This window comes from Wasmannia auropunctata, unplaced genomic scaffold (genome assembly GCF_000956235.1).
Source record: "Wasmannia auropunctata unplaced genomic scaffold, wasmannia.A_1.0 LD336001.1, whole genome shotgun sequence".
NCBI lineage: Eukaryota > Metazoa > Arthropoda > Insecta > Hymenoptera > Formicidae > Wasmannia > Wasmannia auropunctata.
Window position 1 is genome coordinate 1,123,336 of NW_012026889.1, and position 13,127 is coordinate 1,136,462.

The following is a 13,127-nucleotide window of genomic DNA, read 5'->3' on the forward strand; positions in this document are numbered from 1 at the left end:
TTATATATATATATATATATATGGATTTATACTTTTGCGAGTGAAAAGCTAAAGTTAACATTAGAGTAAAATCGCTTTAGCTATAAGCTCCCCGCCGGAGGGAGGAGTATACATAAATATTCTAATCAAGAATGACCTTCAGTTAGAAACAAGGAAATTGTTATTTATTCCTATTGTTTTCTTTACCGGGCTTGATCGTGTGGCGCTTCAAGGTTGATGAGCTGGCGGTATAATGGAATGGCATTTATCTCGTGACTCGTTGCAATTCCGAGTAGGTAGCTTTGAACACTCCGCAAGTTTGGCACAAATCCAGAAAATCTCAACGCCAGAAATCTTCATTTTGACACCCACGAGCATAATCTTTTTTTTTTCTTTTTTAATTTGACGCCGTAAATTATCAACATGCAACAAAGTGAATACAACAACATGATGATTTTCTTTATTTATATATGATATACATCTGACAAATAATTGAAATATTATATACGAAATTGACGTACGAAATTTACAAAAGTTGATTTTCTTTTTTTTTACACATAATTACATGTAGCGTTTAATATTTAATAAAATATCAAAGAAAAGAGAATTAATATTACATATTACTTTTGACTTATCTTATAAGTTAAAGCGTCCTCGTAGATCGTTGTTATATTCGTTGTTAGATTAGGTTAATGCTCTTCGACCTCGTCCCGAAATAACAGTGCACGCCCTCGTTGCTACGTTTTGTTCGCTGCTTGTCTATCAATGTCCTAGAGTGAACCGTATAGACCGTACAGTAAGAATAACACACATACACACGAAAATAAATCCATGTGAAGCAGTTAATAAGCGTGACTAATAAAGTGATTAATATAGAGCGAGCCAAAAATTAGAGCATGATTATAGTAAAGCATGACATAACATAACAGCAGAAACTAATAAATATTTCTATATAAAAATATTTATTAGTTAATATTTTTTTAGTCAGAATAACTAATATATTCATTCATCACGGAATACCTTCTATGTAGATATTGTGATAACGAAAATTCCAATTTCATCATATTAATCATCTCCTGCGAGCACGTCAAACAACTCTTGCTGCAATGCGATGAATTTTATATATATTTTACGTACAATGATACTGCCTCTACTCTATCTGTTAGCGCTACACAATAGTGAAGTAAATTTCATTCGACAGTACTAAACAATAACCATTCTCTTCACACATCAGGCCTTACTACCGCTCCATTTACAGTTTATCGGTTAACCTTGCACGTGATTCTTGCAAGGTACTTCCGTCCAATATATCTGTGCCACGCGTTTTTTCTATAATGAAAAAAAATAAAATGCCCATTTGGTTCAGTGGACACGTGAAAATAATGTAAAACAATGGGCATATTTGACTTTATTTCAATGAAGCTAACATTACAGCCGTTTAGTCTTAAAGCGCAGACACACATTTCCGTATAGAATATTTTTGTTCCTAACTATTTTATAATGATTTTATTATATATCTATTTTTTAGGTAAACTATGAAAATAATTATACTATAATTTAAAATCGATTTTATCTTATGTATCTGGTATTTAAAATATAAGAAATGGATAGATGTAAAAATGGGTGATTTGAAATAAAAACCAAAATAATTATTTTTAATTTAAAACACTCTTTAGCCTAACAAAAATTTAAAATTCTTAATTATTGAAATATATATTTGACATTGTAAATTGAAAAACAGATAACTTTTATTATGATAATTGATAATTTTCAATTAAAATTGCTTTAATTAATTATTACAAGCACATCAGATAGTCAACAAAATTTTACGCAGATAAAGATCTTAGATCTTTGATCTTCTCATTTAATGTATCATTAGAAAAATAGAGAAGGAACAAGAACAGAAATATAAGTTTCCTTTCTTATCACGTTGAAGATGATAGCCGGGGTTAAACGAGGCGTGACGGAACTCAAGCTATGTGCAAACGAACGACAATGATCTTGACCTCGCGATACATACGAATAGCCGTGTACTCGCGACCGAGGCCACCTCGTATATGCCGCGATAAAGGGGGGAAAGTTACATGTCGTCGTCATTAATAAACATGAAAGCACATAGCATTAACAATCGTATGGGATCGCAATTCGCGTTCGACGTTTTATGTGCCACGTAAACGATAAACGCACGAATCACGCTCCCAATTTCGACGTAAGCAGCTTGAAGGCGCAATGATAAACTATTTTTAATATTAGTTTACGAGTTTATACCACGTATCGAACGAGGTTCACATTGTAATAGACTATACTGTCATGTATTTCAAGATATTTATACGATGTTCTACGATATTAAAATATGTACGATGTTAAAATATATTTATCAATTCTAAAACGCCTGCAGATTTTTTGATATCCAGCGAAAATCTCCTTGAAAAATTTGTCAGATTTTTTTTACATAGAATATTTTGAAAAAAATCTGTTTTTATTATAATAAATTTTATAGTCAGATTGCTCAAATTCGTATTTTATATATTTCTTTTTCTAACTCTTGTTTCCCTCAGAGAAAATGCGAAAATTTACAGTTTTGAATAAAAAATAATTTTCCGCGACAGTGCACTTACGTATTGCTTCTCTATTTATTTCCGTTGCTGTCTATATGCTGTCTCTTTGCATTTACGCAAAATCATTTTGCAACACAAAAGTTAGCGGATATAATTTAAGTCACGCGAACGAGACTGCACAAACTGCACCGGCGGCGCGGCGTTTGTGAGTCGCTGGAATTGCAAATAATGGTGTATCCACAGCTGTTTCGAAACTCGAATACTGCGCGACCTTGAGTAGCAATACACAGAGATCATTTTCAACATCGTTTCTCGCTCGAACGAATACGTGGAAACGACATTGTAAGCAACATATCGGCATTATCAAATCCAAATATTATTGATGATAGAGTAACTTCATGTTAGAAAAGAAAAAAACTGTCCGATATAACTGAAAAAGTAACAAGCATATCAAAAGAAATTGAGAAATTGAATTTTGTAACGAAATAGATTCCAAATAGAATACTAGTTACAGAAGATGATGAACGAAAATAGTAATATTTTTTGTAGACACATTAAATTGAAAGCTCTCCGCGTTATCTCCGAGAGAGATTAGAGGAAGGTGTAATAAAAATTTTGACATAAACCTCTCGCGCAGACTCGCTCAGACGGAAATGTACGAGTGAAAAGAAACGAACACACACGTATAACGTCGGAGTAGGGACAAAAACGCGGCATAAAACTCGCTCGGATCCTTTCCTTTACGAGATATCAGGTCGATAGATAATCTTACGGCGCGACGTCGGCCAGTAGGTGGACATTCAATTTCGTAAATGGCCGCGGCGGAATCGCGACGGTCGTAAATCGTCGGCGGCAGGGGGGAAGGGAAGTCTTATCGCGCGATTGCCAGTCGGCTAGCTTCTTCGTCCCCGATATCCCATGGGCGCGAAAATCGAAAGGATACGGGCTCGTCTATCGGCTGCCGGAACCGGAAGCGGCCGGGCGTGAATAACGCACCGCGTGCGATCGCGTTTCGCCGCGGACGATGCGCATTAGGGACGCTCCGTTGCGTAATCCGGCGGCACAAAACGACATTGGTGACAATCATCGAATTACCTGCAGCTGCAGGCGATCATTCGCGATTTCGTGCGATCGCAGTGGGCGAGCGGAGGGGCCTTGTCCAGTTTCCGCGATATTCGTCGTGTCCGTCGTGTATTCGTGTCACGAATGTCAAACGGTGTCGCACGCGCAGGTACGATCAATCGCGACATCAACGCGACATTTGTCAGTATCTTGATTATTGAAGAAATACTTTGCACAGAACAACAACGGCAATAATTCGATATCACTGTACATTTATTATATAAAAGTCTTTTACAAGGTCTTTCGGTTATATAAAGTATATAACAATTATGAATTATAAATTATTGCTGTAATTAACACAAGCGAGATTTTCACGATAATTGGAGGTACTGACAAATATCTCTGACTCAACGCAAAATAGAGAGAATACCTGGGTGTTTTTCGTGGTAATAGTGAAATCGAGATGAGTGACATCACAGTGCGTCTTTCCCGGTTATTTGCGACGTAGACAATCGAATTCGCTGACGGTTACATCGGTTTTAATTTCTGTCGCGAGCCTCTCTGTCGCTCTCGATCCGCGGAGAATTGACGCTAACGCGCTAATTTAATTCGCTCGGTTGATTTGATGAAGTGACTTGGCAGCTCGTGTTAACGCAGCCATTGTTTTTGTTCTTACAAGGAAACTTCTGCTCTGCATGCGGACGGAGAGTAAACCGGGTTTGAATGACGGGAATGTCGTTTTTCGCAGTCTCACCACGTGTACGATAAAATTTAATTAACCAACAATATATAAAATTAATTCATAAAGTTATGAACACACACAAGTTATATACCGTTGTGCACTATTCGCTGTTTAATTTATTTCTCCAGAGACTTGAGAGACCTCCGGAGTGCTCTCGAAACTTTTGAGAGCACGTCACACCGAACATTCGCACATGTGATGTTCAGGAGGAAACGGTATTCCTATTATATTTCCCATCTGACTTACGTGTTATTCCGTGAGTCTAAAGCGTGTGGCATCTATTTGGAATATCGATATTGTCACCATTGTCGTGTTTACAGTCGATTGTTATTTAGGTGAAACGACGCTGACATTAAGCTGACGCGCAAAGTTTATAACGCGGCTGGATCTAAATTCAAACAACAGTACGCCGTTTGGAAAATTAAATCACGGTCCCTATTCCGATAAAGCTTGACCAACGCGATATCTAGGTTGGCGCATATAATTAACTTGCCCCCCTGGCACGTACGGAGATGACCCACTCGCGGGGAAGAAAAAACGGCTATGCACTCGAAATACCATCTGTCGCAAGTACTTTTAAGACTTTTCATTTAAAACAGCATTTTGGAAGCTTCCAACGTTTGACCTATTGCGAGTTATTTCAAAATATTCCAAGTTCTCAGCGTCTACTTTGATCCATAGACTCTTTGACCTTTATTCGGCGCTGAACAGAAATACGTTCTTCATATCGTATAACGTTTTTAAGCTTCAACAGTATTATTAAATTAAAAGTAATTAAAAATTTACAAATTTTGTAATTGAGCTAGTTTGGTATCTTATGTAATAATAAGACGCTATTTTCCATCTATTTTCAAGTGAGTTCTAATAGAATTTTTTTTAAACTTGTAGAATAGCGTTAAATTCAATCAATATAATGAAAAGAAATGTATAGATACTCCGAATAACTCCTGCTTGAAAATAATATTCCTTATTTGTCTTGATCACTTTTATTTACTCCAACATATGACGTATATAAACAGCTTTGACCTGATCGAGACAATTGTACAGAACGTGTGGATTAGTTTACGGGAGCGATTCGTACAGGCGCGAAGACAATCAGATAAATCACCGTGCGAGAAAGTCGCACGATTACTGGTCTTCCAGACATCGCGTCGTGCCGGTTTAGCGGCGCTCGCGTGATAGCGGCTTAAGGCGCGAAAATAGAGCCTCCGCAGCTCTCGTGTTGTCGTCGTCGTCGTCGTCGACCGTCGTTGACGGTGCCCGAACGGACGCAGCTACGCGCTTAGTCTGTAACTGGAAGCATACGCGAGAAGAGCGAAATCGCGCGGCGCATTATCCCGGGAGCTCGGTCTCACACGCGAGAAAATAATCCGAGAAAGAACCGCGACACGGTGACGGAGCAGGAAACAGTTCGCCAGAATTCGTCACGAGACGAGAGGACTGACGAAGCGTTGCGTCGTCTCGCACGCAACGGGCACGTACGGGCAGCGACAGAAGCAGACGAGACGCGGATGAATCTGACGGACGACCCGGGTGGATTGTAAGAAGAAAGCGTCGAGCTTTTTAGAAAATTCATTTATTTATTTATTTTACCTTATACCTTATTGTTAGTGGGACAAACTGTGGAAGTACTTTTGGTGTACAGAATCAAGATATTAACGTGATTAGTGCGTATTTGAATGCAGATTACCCTTTATTATAATTTCTATATACATATATAAGAAATATCCTTTGTGCCTTTGATTAATAATCAAAGTTTGTAAATATAAGACATGATTTTGAAACCATTTACAGTTACATTTACATTTACAAATATATAAATTAAAGTATATTATTAAAAAGAAAATTGTGAAAATCATTTAAAATTACCGCAAGTATTAGCGATAAATTCAATTCTTTATTTATTGTTAATTTATTACTGCACCGTAAAATTTATCTATGCAGTCACACAACGTTATGATAGAAAGGCATATAAATCTTGACTCGCGTGACTAACGCTTGAAAGAATGACGGGCAGTATTATTATTAATATTGTGGGCTATAACTGATTTTTTTATCTCAAAAGATACGGACGATGGACCGCGTGTTTGATTGGACCCTCATAATGAGCTTCTTGCGCAATCCTTTAACGAGACCGGAGCTATCGAGGTCATTGCAGGCATTGATCGACGGATCGCGCTTCAATATTAAAAGCGCTGCTCCGGAATCCTAAATTCAATGGCCATTCCATGATGCTACCGTCGAAAAGCGCAAATCGTTCGAACGAACAGCTAAAATATTTGACGAATGTATGCGAGCCCTACAGTCTGATGTTAAAATTGCATATTTAAAATTTTAGTGAACGTACTGTTGCGTAACTTTTTACACCGATTTATATTTTGTTGCAATAATGTAGAAATACGAAACTCGTTTTTTAAAGTGACGTGAGTTTAATATATTGAAAGATTATAAACGTTTTAATAAATCGGCAATGTAAATATTTTTGTGAGATTTCGAAAATACGTACATTCAATTTAAAGTTCTCATTTATATTCAGTCCAATTGTTTCTATGTGAATATTCGAGTGCCGTCATAGTATCATCAATATCTCTTAATCGACACTCGTCAGTATTAATAAGTTACAATGATTATGCCAGATTAATGTTTAGTTTTTATCAAAGTAAGACTATATCATTCTGTTTTATAACTATTTCAATTGTGTCGGGCTCATTCATTGGATCCTTAACAAGTCCGATAATCGATTTCGACCTAACGAGACCTTAAAGTACCTTAAAATACGTACGTTAATCGAATCTTTCAACCATTGAATCTTCTTAAATTGCATTCGTAGCCACGTCACTAACACACACGTTAACGATATCTCTCAAATAATGTCTGCTTTGTGTTGCAGCTCGACTCGTCGTGCCGGTCCGACGATCGTCGCAGGATCTCCGGGAGCGTTCAAGATTTCACGACTAGAGAAACCTTGTCGGCGCCCGACGCGAGAGAGAAAGAGAGATAGGGAGAAATAAATTGACAATATGAATACGATGGATATGAGAAAAGATCGCCGATCGACGATGGATATTTTCGAGAAGGACGTGTCGCGTTCGGACGAGTTACCGATCGCGGTGATCCATAGATCCGGGGCGGGAATCGGCGAGCTTTTGGCGAGACAAGCGATGGCCTGGTGTCGTTACTGGCTGCAAACGTTCCCCATAAGAATGACGTTGAACAACGTCGGATTGTTGACGGTGTTCCTGGCGATAGTGTCGCCGCGATCCCTCATTTACAGACTCGTTTATCCGATTTTCAGATTGGTCTTCGGCACCTTGTACCCGGCGTACGCTTCCTACAAAGCGGTGCGCACGAAAAATGTCAAGGAATACGTAAGTGAGAAGCATAAACAATAAACGATGTAATAGTTTTGTAATTACGATTTTAGCCCTTTAACCTAATTAAGCTCAGCATATTACGCAAGTATTTAATTAGAGATCGACTCTGAAATGTTTCGATACACTCCTATCCTGTTTTTAATTTTTTTAAATATTTATATAAAAATATTTTTAGTTGGTTAATATTTTAAAAATAAAAAAAATTATTATTATTGATATGGGCTCCCAAATTACATTATAATTAAATTATTAAATGTGATTTGATATTCTGATTTAAGATTTAAGAATTGATTCTTGACTCTTTCTTTCTATTGAAAATTTAATTTTAAAAATTATGAAATTTCCTAATTTTTTTATTTTTATATAATTAACATTTCACGTAAATGCATGCAGCAAATTGTCATACAATACCAAGTTGTTGAGCAATTTGTATCTAAACGTTTTCTGCACAAAACGCTGGTTAATATTTTAATAAATTGCGAATTTATTAACGCTAATCTTTTGCACGGTCTCTTCTCACAGCCGATGAAGCTCGAGCCGTATTTACGTTGCTGTATACAAAGCTGTTTGGAATATTTTTATCTTTATAATGTACTCATACTAGGAAGAGAAATTCGCAATAATAGAACCCAATTTAATTTTATCTTTTTGTTTTTTCTTTTTGTGAATAATATAAAATATATATAATAAATTATATAGATTTTTATTTCTTTTCCAGAGCGATATTTATTTTCTTTTCGTCATCTCACCAGTCACTTTTTAAAATATTTTTTGCACTGTAAATAATAAATCACGAATACATTTGTCTACGGTCTTGCTTTGCATTATTTTTTGTAATTATCTATTGCTCTTGAATTTCCTTGATTTCAGGTCAAATGGATGATGTACTGGATCGTATTCGCGCTGTTCACATGCGCGGAAACATTCACCGACGTCTTCTTTAGTTTTTGGTGAGAAATTCATTGCTATTAAAAATTCATCAGCTATGTAATTTGCATAAATTATGCGCCTTGTGTGTGTGATTTATCTAGACAAAACAGGATTAAGAATTATTACGTTAATATATATTCATTCGTCGAAATGTAATAATTGAAATATCCGCGGAGAAAAGATCATCTTATGAAAAACATTTGCACATTAATTAGAATTTTTTATGTTTACACATATCACACTCTGCCGTGAGTAATTATTATCGCGGAATTAATATTCTTATTTAAAAAAAAAAAAGATCGATACTTCATTTTTTTTTCCTTTAAATCGAGTCAAGCGTTTTTGAAAGAGTCTGTAGAAGCTGAGACATCGTGTCAGGAAACGTCGCGTCGTCGCGTTGATTTGACGGCGGCCGCCGCGTGTACGTAACATAACGCACCGGATATTGAGATGAATCTTGGAGTCGTGGCGAGCGCGAGGGCAAGCCAAGGGGCCAATAAACCAGCTGCGGACCGCGCGGTCTTGAAAGCCGCACTCTCGCCGTGAGGAATTCCGAAAGTCTAATTTCGGACGAGATAGATATTGGCTTACATGCACTTCTGAGGATTCTGCCCGCGCCTCCCCTGACCTGCCATCGTCTTCTTGTTTCTCCGTCGTTCCTCCTTATTCTCTCTTTCTCTTTCTCGGGGGAACATCATGCGCCAGATCTCCCTTCATACTCGGGTTACAACCAAGAAGGAAACGAGTTCCCGCGTATTTCTGGCGTCGAATGCCCGATACTCTCCCGGCGCACACCGGTGTGCACCGCATTTCTCCTGCACGCCGCTCTTACTTTCACGTCCGTGACGAATTTTTCGCGACGCGAGTCGAATCGAGTTGATTGCAGCCGCGTGACGGCACAGCGATTGTCCGCGATTAACTTTTTTTTTTGTTCCGTTACATTATGATTACGTGTTAAAAACGTGACAAGTTTATTTGGAAAAGATCCCGATCGGATAAAAACGTCGTTGTCGAATTAACGACTCGAATATCTTTATCCGTTAATTTAACGATGTAAGAGCTATAGATTGTAGGGTTCTTTTTGTATACAGGATATTATAATACTTTTGCGCACACGTAAATGTCGCATTTATTTCACAGCACTATCGCAACTTGTGTGTGCACACAAAAATGTATAATAAAGCTTCAAAGTAACTTCGAGAAACGGCGAGCGCGTTGGCGCGTGCGGATATTTTACACGCCTCGAATGTTTGTTACGTAGGTTCCCGTTTTACTATGAGATTAAAATCATCCTCGTGCTGTGGCTGCTAAGCCCGGCCACTAAGGGCTCCAGTATCCTTTACCGGCGCTTCGTGCATCCCGCGCTAATCCGCCGTGAAGCCGAGATCGACGAAGCCCTAGCACGCGCGACCGAGCAGGGTTACACGGCGGTGCTGCATCTCGGCACCAAGGGCGTGAACTATGCCACCACGGTCCTCATGCAGACCGCCATCAAGGTAAGGCCCCTACGTGGTCCGAACGTCAGGAAATGTGTATTGTCATTGTACAAAGTGTCTCGGAATTATATCTCACGCCTGGGGATTCTTCGAGCAAATCTTCGATTTCCGAAGAATTCGCGAATGAAAGGCGGGACGATAGACTGGGACACCTTGTACGTAGATGTAGAAGAGAAACCGGCAGCTTTCGAGGAAGAGTTCAGCTTTAGAAATTTTCACATCGACATGTTACATATATTGTCAATAATATGACATATAATCCGAATGATGTATTACAACATAGCGTAATGAGAGAATTTTTTTTACATAAATTAATCTTTACCTTCCGAAAGAGGCTGCCAGCATCCAGGAATGCTTTATCTTGTTTGATCTTGTACTTTAACCAGACTGAGCTCTCGCTTTCATTGATCCACGCATAGACCTGTTCTCTTGATTGCCGCTCACTAATCATTTTACGTGTTCTTGATTTTTTCTGTTTTCGTTCTGTCCCATCCGCGTTCCCGCACGCCATCGCCCTCTCTCACCGCCGCATCGCCGTCTTACCGTCTAATCAAAAACTGAACAAAAAAAAAATACGAAAAAAAATCGCCATCATCGCCATTCGCAAAACCACGCACGGCAAAACACCGAGCACCTTAACCACCGCCCGATCATCGCCCTAACCGCTGCCGTTGCTTAAGAAATCTGTCTACACCGAACCATCGTCGACCACACGACGAAATTCTACCACTGACCCGTAACAACAACCACCAACACGAACACACCGAATTGCTGGTCGATTGAAACGCAAACAAAAAAAAATATGTATAAATAAATAAAAAAAAACAAAATCTCGGCATCACATGATAGAATCTCCCGATCGTATTCCCGACCACGACGAGTGCACTCCCCGACCGTCAATCAGACCCGGCGATTTCTAGCTTAGCCAACCCCAGAATGACAACGCGGTTAAACAGCCAGTTGGACGGGCCGGATTGTCCGGACGGCAGCGCGGTCTGCAGCCATCTGCATGGTAGGTCCGACGGTCTGGTGATAGGCGACACGGACGCGATTGTCGACTGGCAGTACTGTGACTCAACGACGACGGACGACGACGAGGAGGAGATGGTGCAGGAGCTGCCGACGACGGACGTGGAGTGCGAACTGCCGGAGGAGCAGCAGCAACCGGTGGTGTTCAAGGTGCCCGAGAAAGAAGCCCCGCGAAAAACGCGAAAGTCCAGGAAGGAGCGCAGCACCACCGCTAAGGTCACCAGGCGGCAGAGGACTCGCGCCTGCAAGTCGGCCACGAAGACTTACGATGTGCAGGATTTCAGCGACGACGCCGAAGTCAATTAATCGGAGAAAGAGAAAGAGTGAGACAGATGATTCGGTATAGACGGTGGGAAAACGGGGATGAACCACCAGAAGCCTGGAAAGCAGACCGAATGGATCGATAGTATTGGAAAGTGTCGGCGGTTTTTATCAAAGGACGATTTATATATCTGATGTATTATTACGAGTGATAAGCAAAAGACTTTATGCGCGAAAGAAAGTACTCCGAGGATCGATGACAGCTTTTTTTTTTGTATATTGTACACTCACTTTGATATTTTTTTCTTTTGTGCAATCTATCACGAGTTATCCCTTTTGCGTTTTTCTTGTTTCTTTTTCTTTTTTTTTTTTTTGTGCGAATGCGCGAGACGAAATTTTCTGTTCGCGGATTCACGAGAAATTTTTATTTAGCGATACGCATATAGTCTCTTTTCTGTATTGCTTACGTGAGTATAAAAATTACTGTGTGTGATTTAACTGTGAACAATAGATTTTAGCGACAGGAAGGTTGTTTGATACACTAATAAGTAAGAGACTTTTTGTACAATCTTGTATCTTTTTTTTTTTTTTTTTAGAAAGACACGAAAATTTTGAAAGGCTTTAATCGTTACAATGACTGTAGTGGAGAACTTTTAATCATGTACACATTTTCGACCAAGATAAGACTCTTTAGTCGTATCCACTCGTATGCCTTACGATTTGTATTTTTCCACGTGAACTTCGTTCGATTCTAGGACTCTTAAGGATTTACGTAGAGAGCTGGAATGTAAAATAGCCTTAGGAGCAATCTCGATATTTTTACGTAATACTCCGCACATTGCCTTGACATTAATAATAATGATAAGGCCAATTGTTAATTGCGCGCAATGACGTTCAGCACGAGCTTAAGAACGATGATTAAAAATCGTTGACATCGAAACATATCAAAGAAGAAATATGCGAATATTAATTGGAAATTCTGTGTAATTAACTGTCAACAATTACATGTCTTTTTCCTATTATGTCGTTTTTTATCTCACGCGGTAATTCTTCGAGCTTAATGATATGATTAGGACAATCAACCATTACGATCAATTAACTGTAAGACTCTACACAATCTTTTTTTTAAACTACACGGTGAGTTTCTCAGATCCAGTCGGATATTTTTATATGTAATTCTGGTGTAAAATGTATATTTTTTGATAAATTTTCTTCGAAGATAATATGGCAAGCATTGTAAATCGATCAATTATGAAAATCAAAATTCGGCTTGCCAGATCGCAAAATACAAATATAAACAAGGAGTAATGCTCCACGAATGCTGGAGCGAGACTCAAAATCTTCTCCGGGTCTCAAAAACTCACGTACGTAGTCCTAGAGTTAGATAAATTCCCTTTTCCTGACTTAATTGTTATTTACTAAAAGACAACGAATCTCTAACTTAGATTGACTCGATCCAGATTGTTGATGCTGGAGCTCAAACGTATCATTGTTTACATCGCATCTGTTTTATGCTGCATGTTCGATAAATCATACGTTTTAGAAAGTGCGTTTCGAGAGCTCAGAAAACGATGTTATTGATTGATACGAAAATCGAGTAAACGATAATACAACGAGATGGACGATCACACGCTTGCATATAATCATTACCATCATCATCATCATTACTGTCGTTATTAGCTAGTATTATTCGCGT

The 13,127-nt window shown here is 38.8% G+C and overlaps 1 protein-coding gene across 5 annotated transcripts in view; it reads left to right on the plus strand.

The window, feature by feature from the left end:
* Positions 1 to 13,127, plus strand: part of LOC105453244 — a 33,846-nt gene that overhangs the window by 13,984 nt on the left and 6,735 nt on the right. Inside the window, exons 1-5 of one of the 5 annotated variants that reach the window (XM_011695031.1) lie at positions 5,361 to 5,881; positions 6,407 to 6,629; positions 7,232 to 7,709; positions 8,586 to 8,665; positions 9,907 to 10,141. In XM_011695031.1, the coding sequence (XP_011693333.1) occupies positions 7,362 to 7,709; positions 8,586 to 8,665; positions 9,907 to 10,141 (663 nt within the window). In that variant the 5' untranslated portion in view covers positions 5,361 to 5,881; positions 6,407 to 6,629; positions 7,232 to 7,361. Of the gene's footprint in view, positions 1 to 5,160; positions 5,882 to 6,406; positions 6,630 to 7,231; positions 7,710 to 8,585; positions 8,666 to 9,906; positions 10,142 to 13,127 lie in introns of those variants that run through there. The other 4 variants (XM_011695032.1, XM_011695030.1, XM_011695034.1 and 1 more) reach the window with 4 other exon arrangements.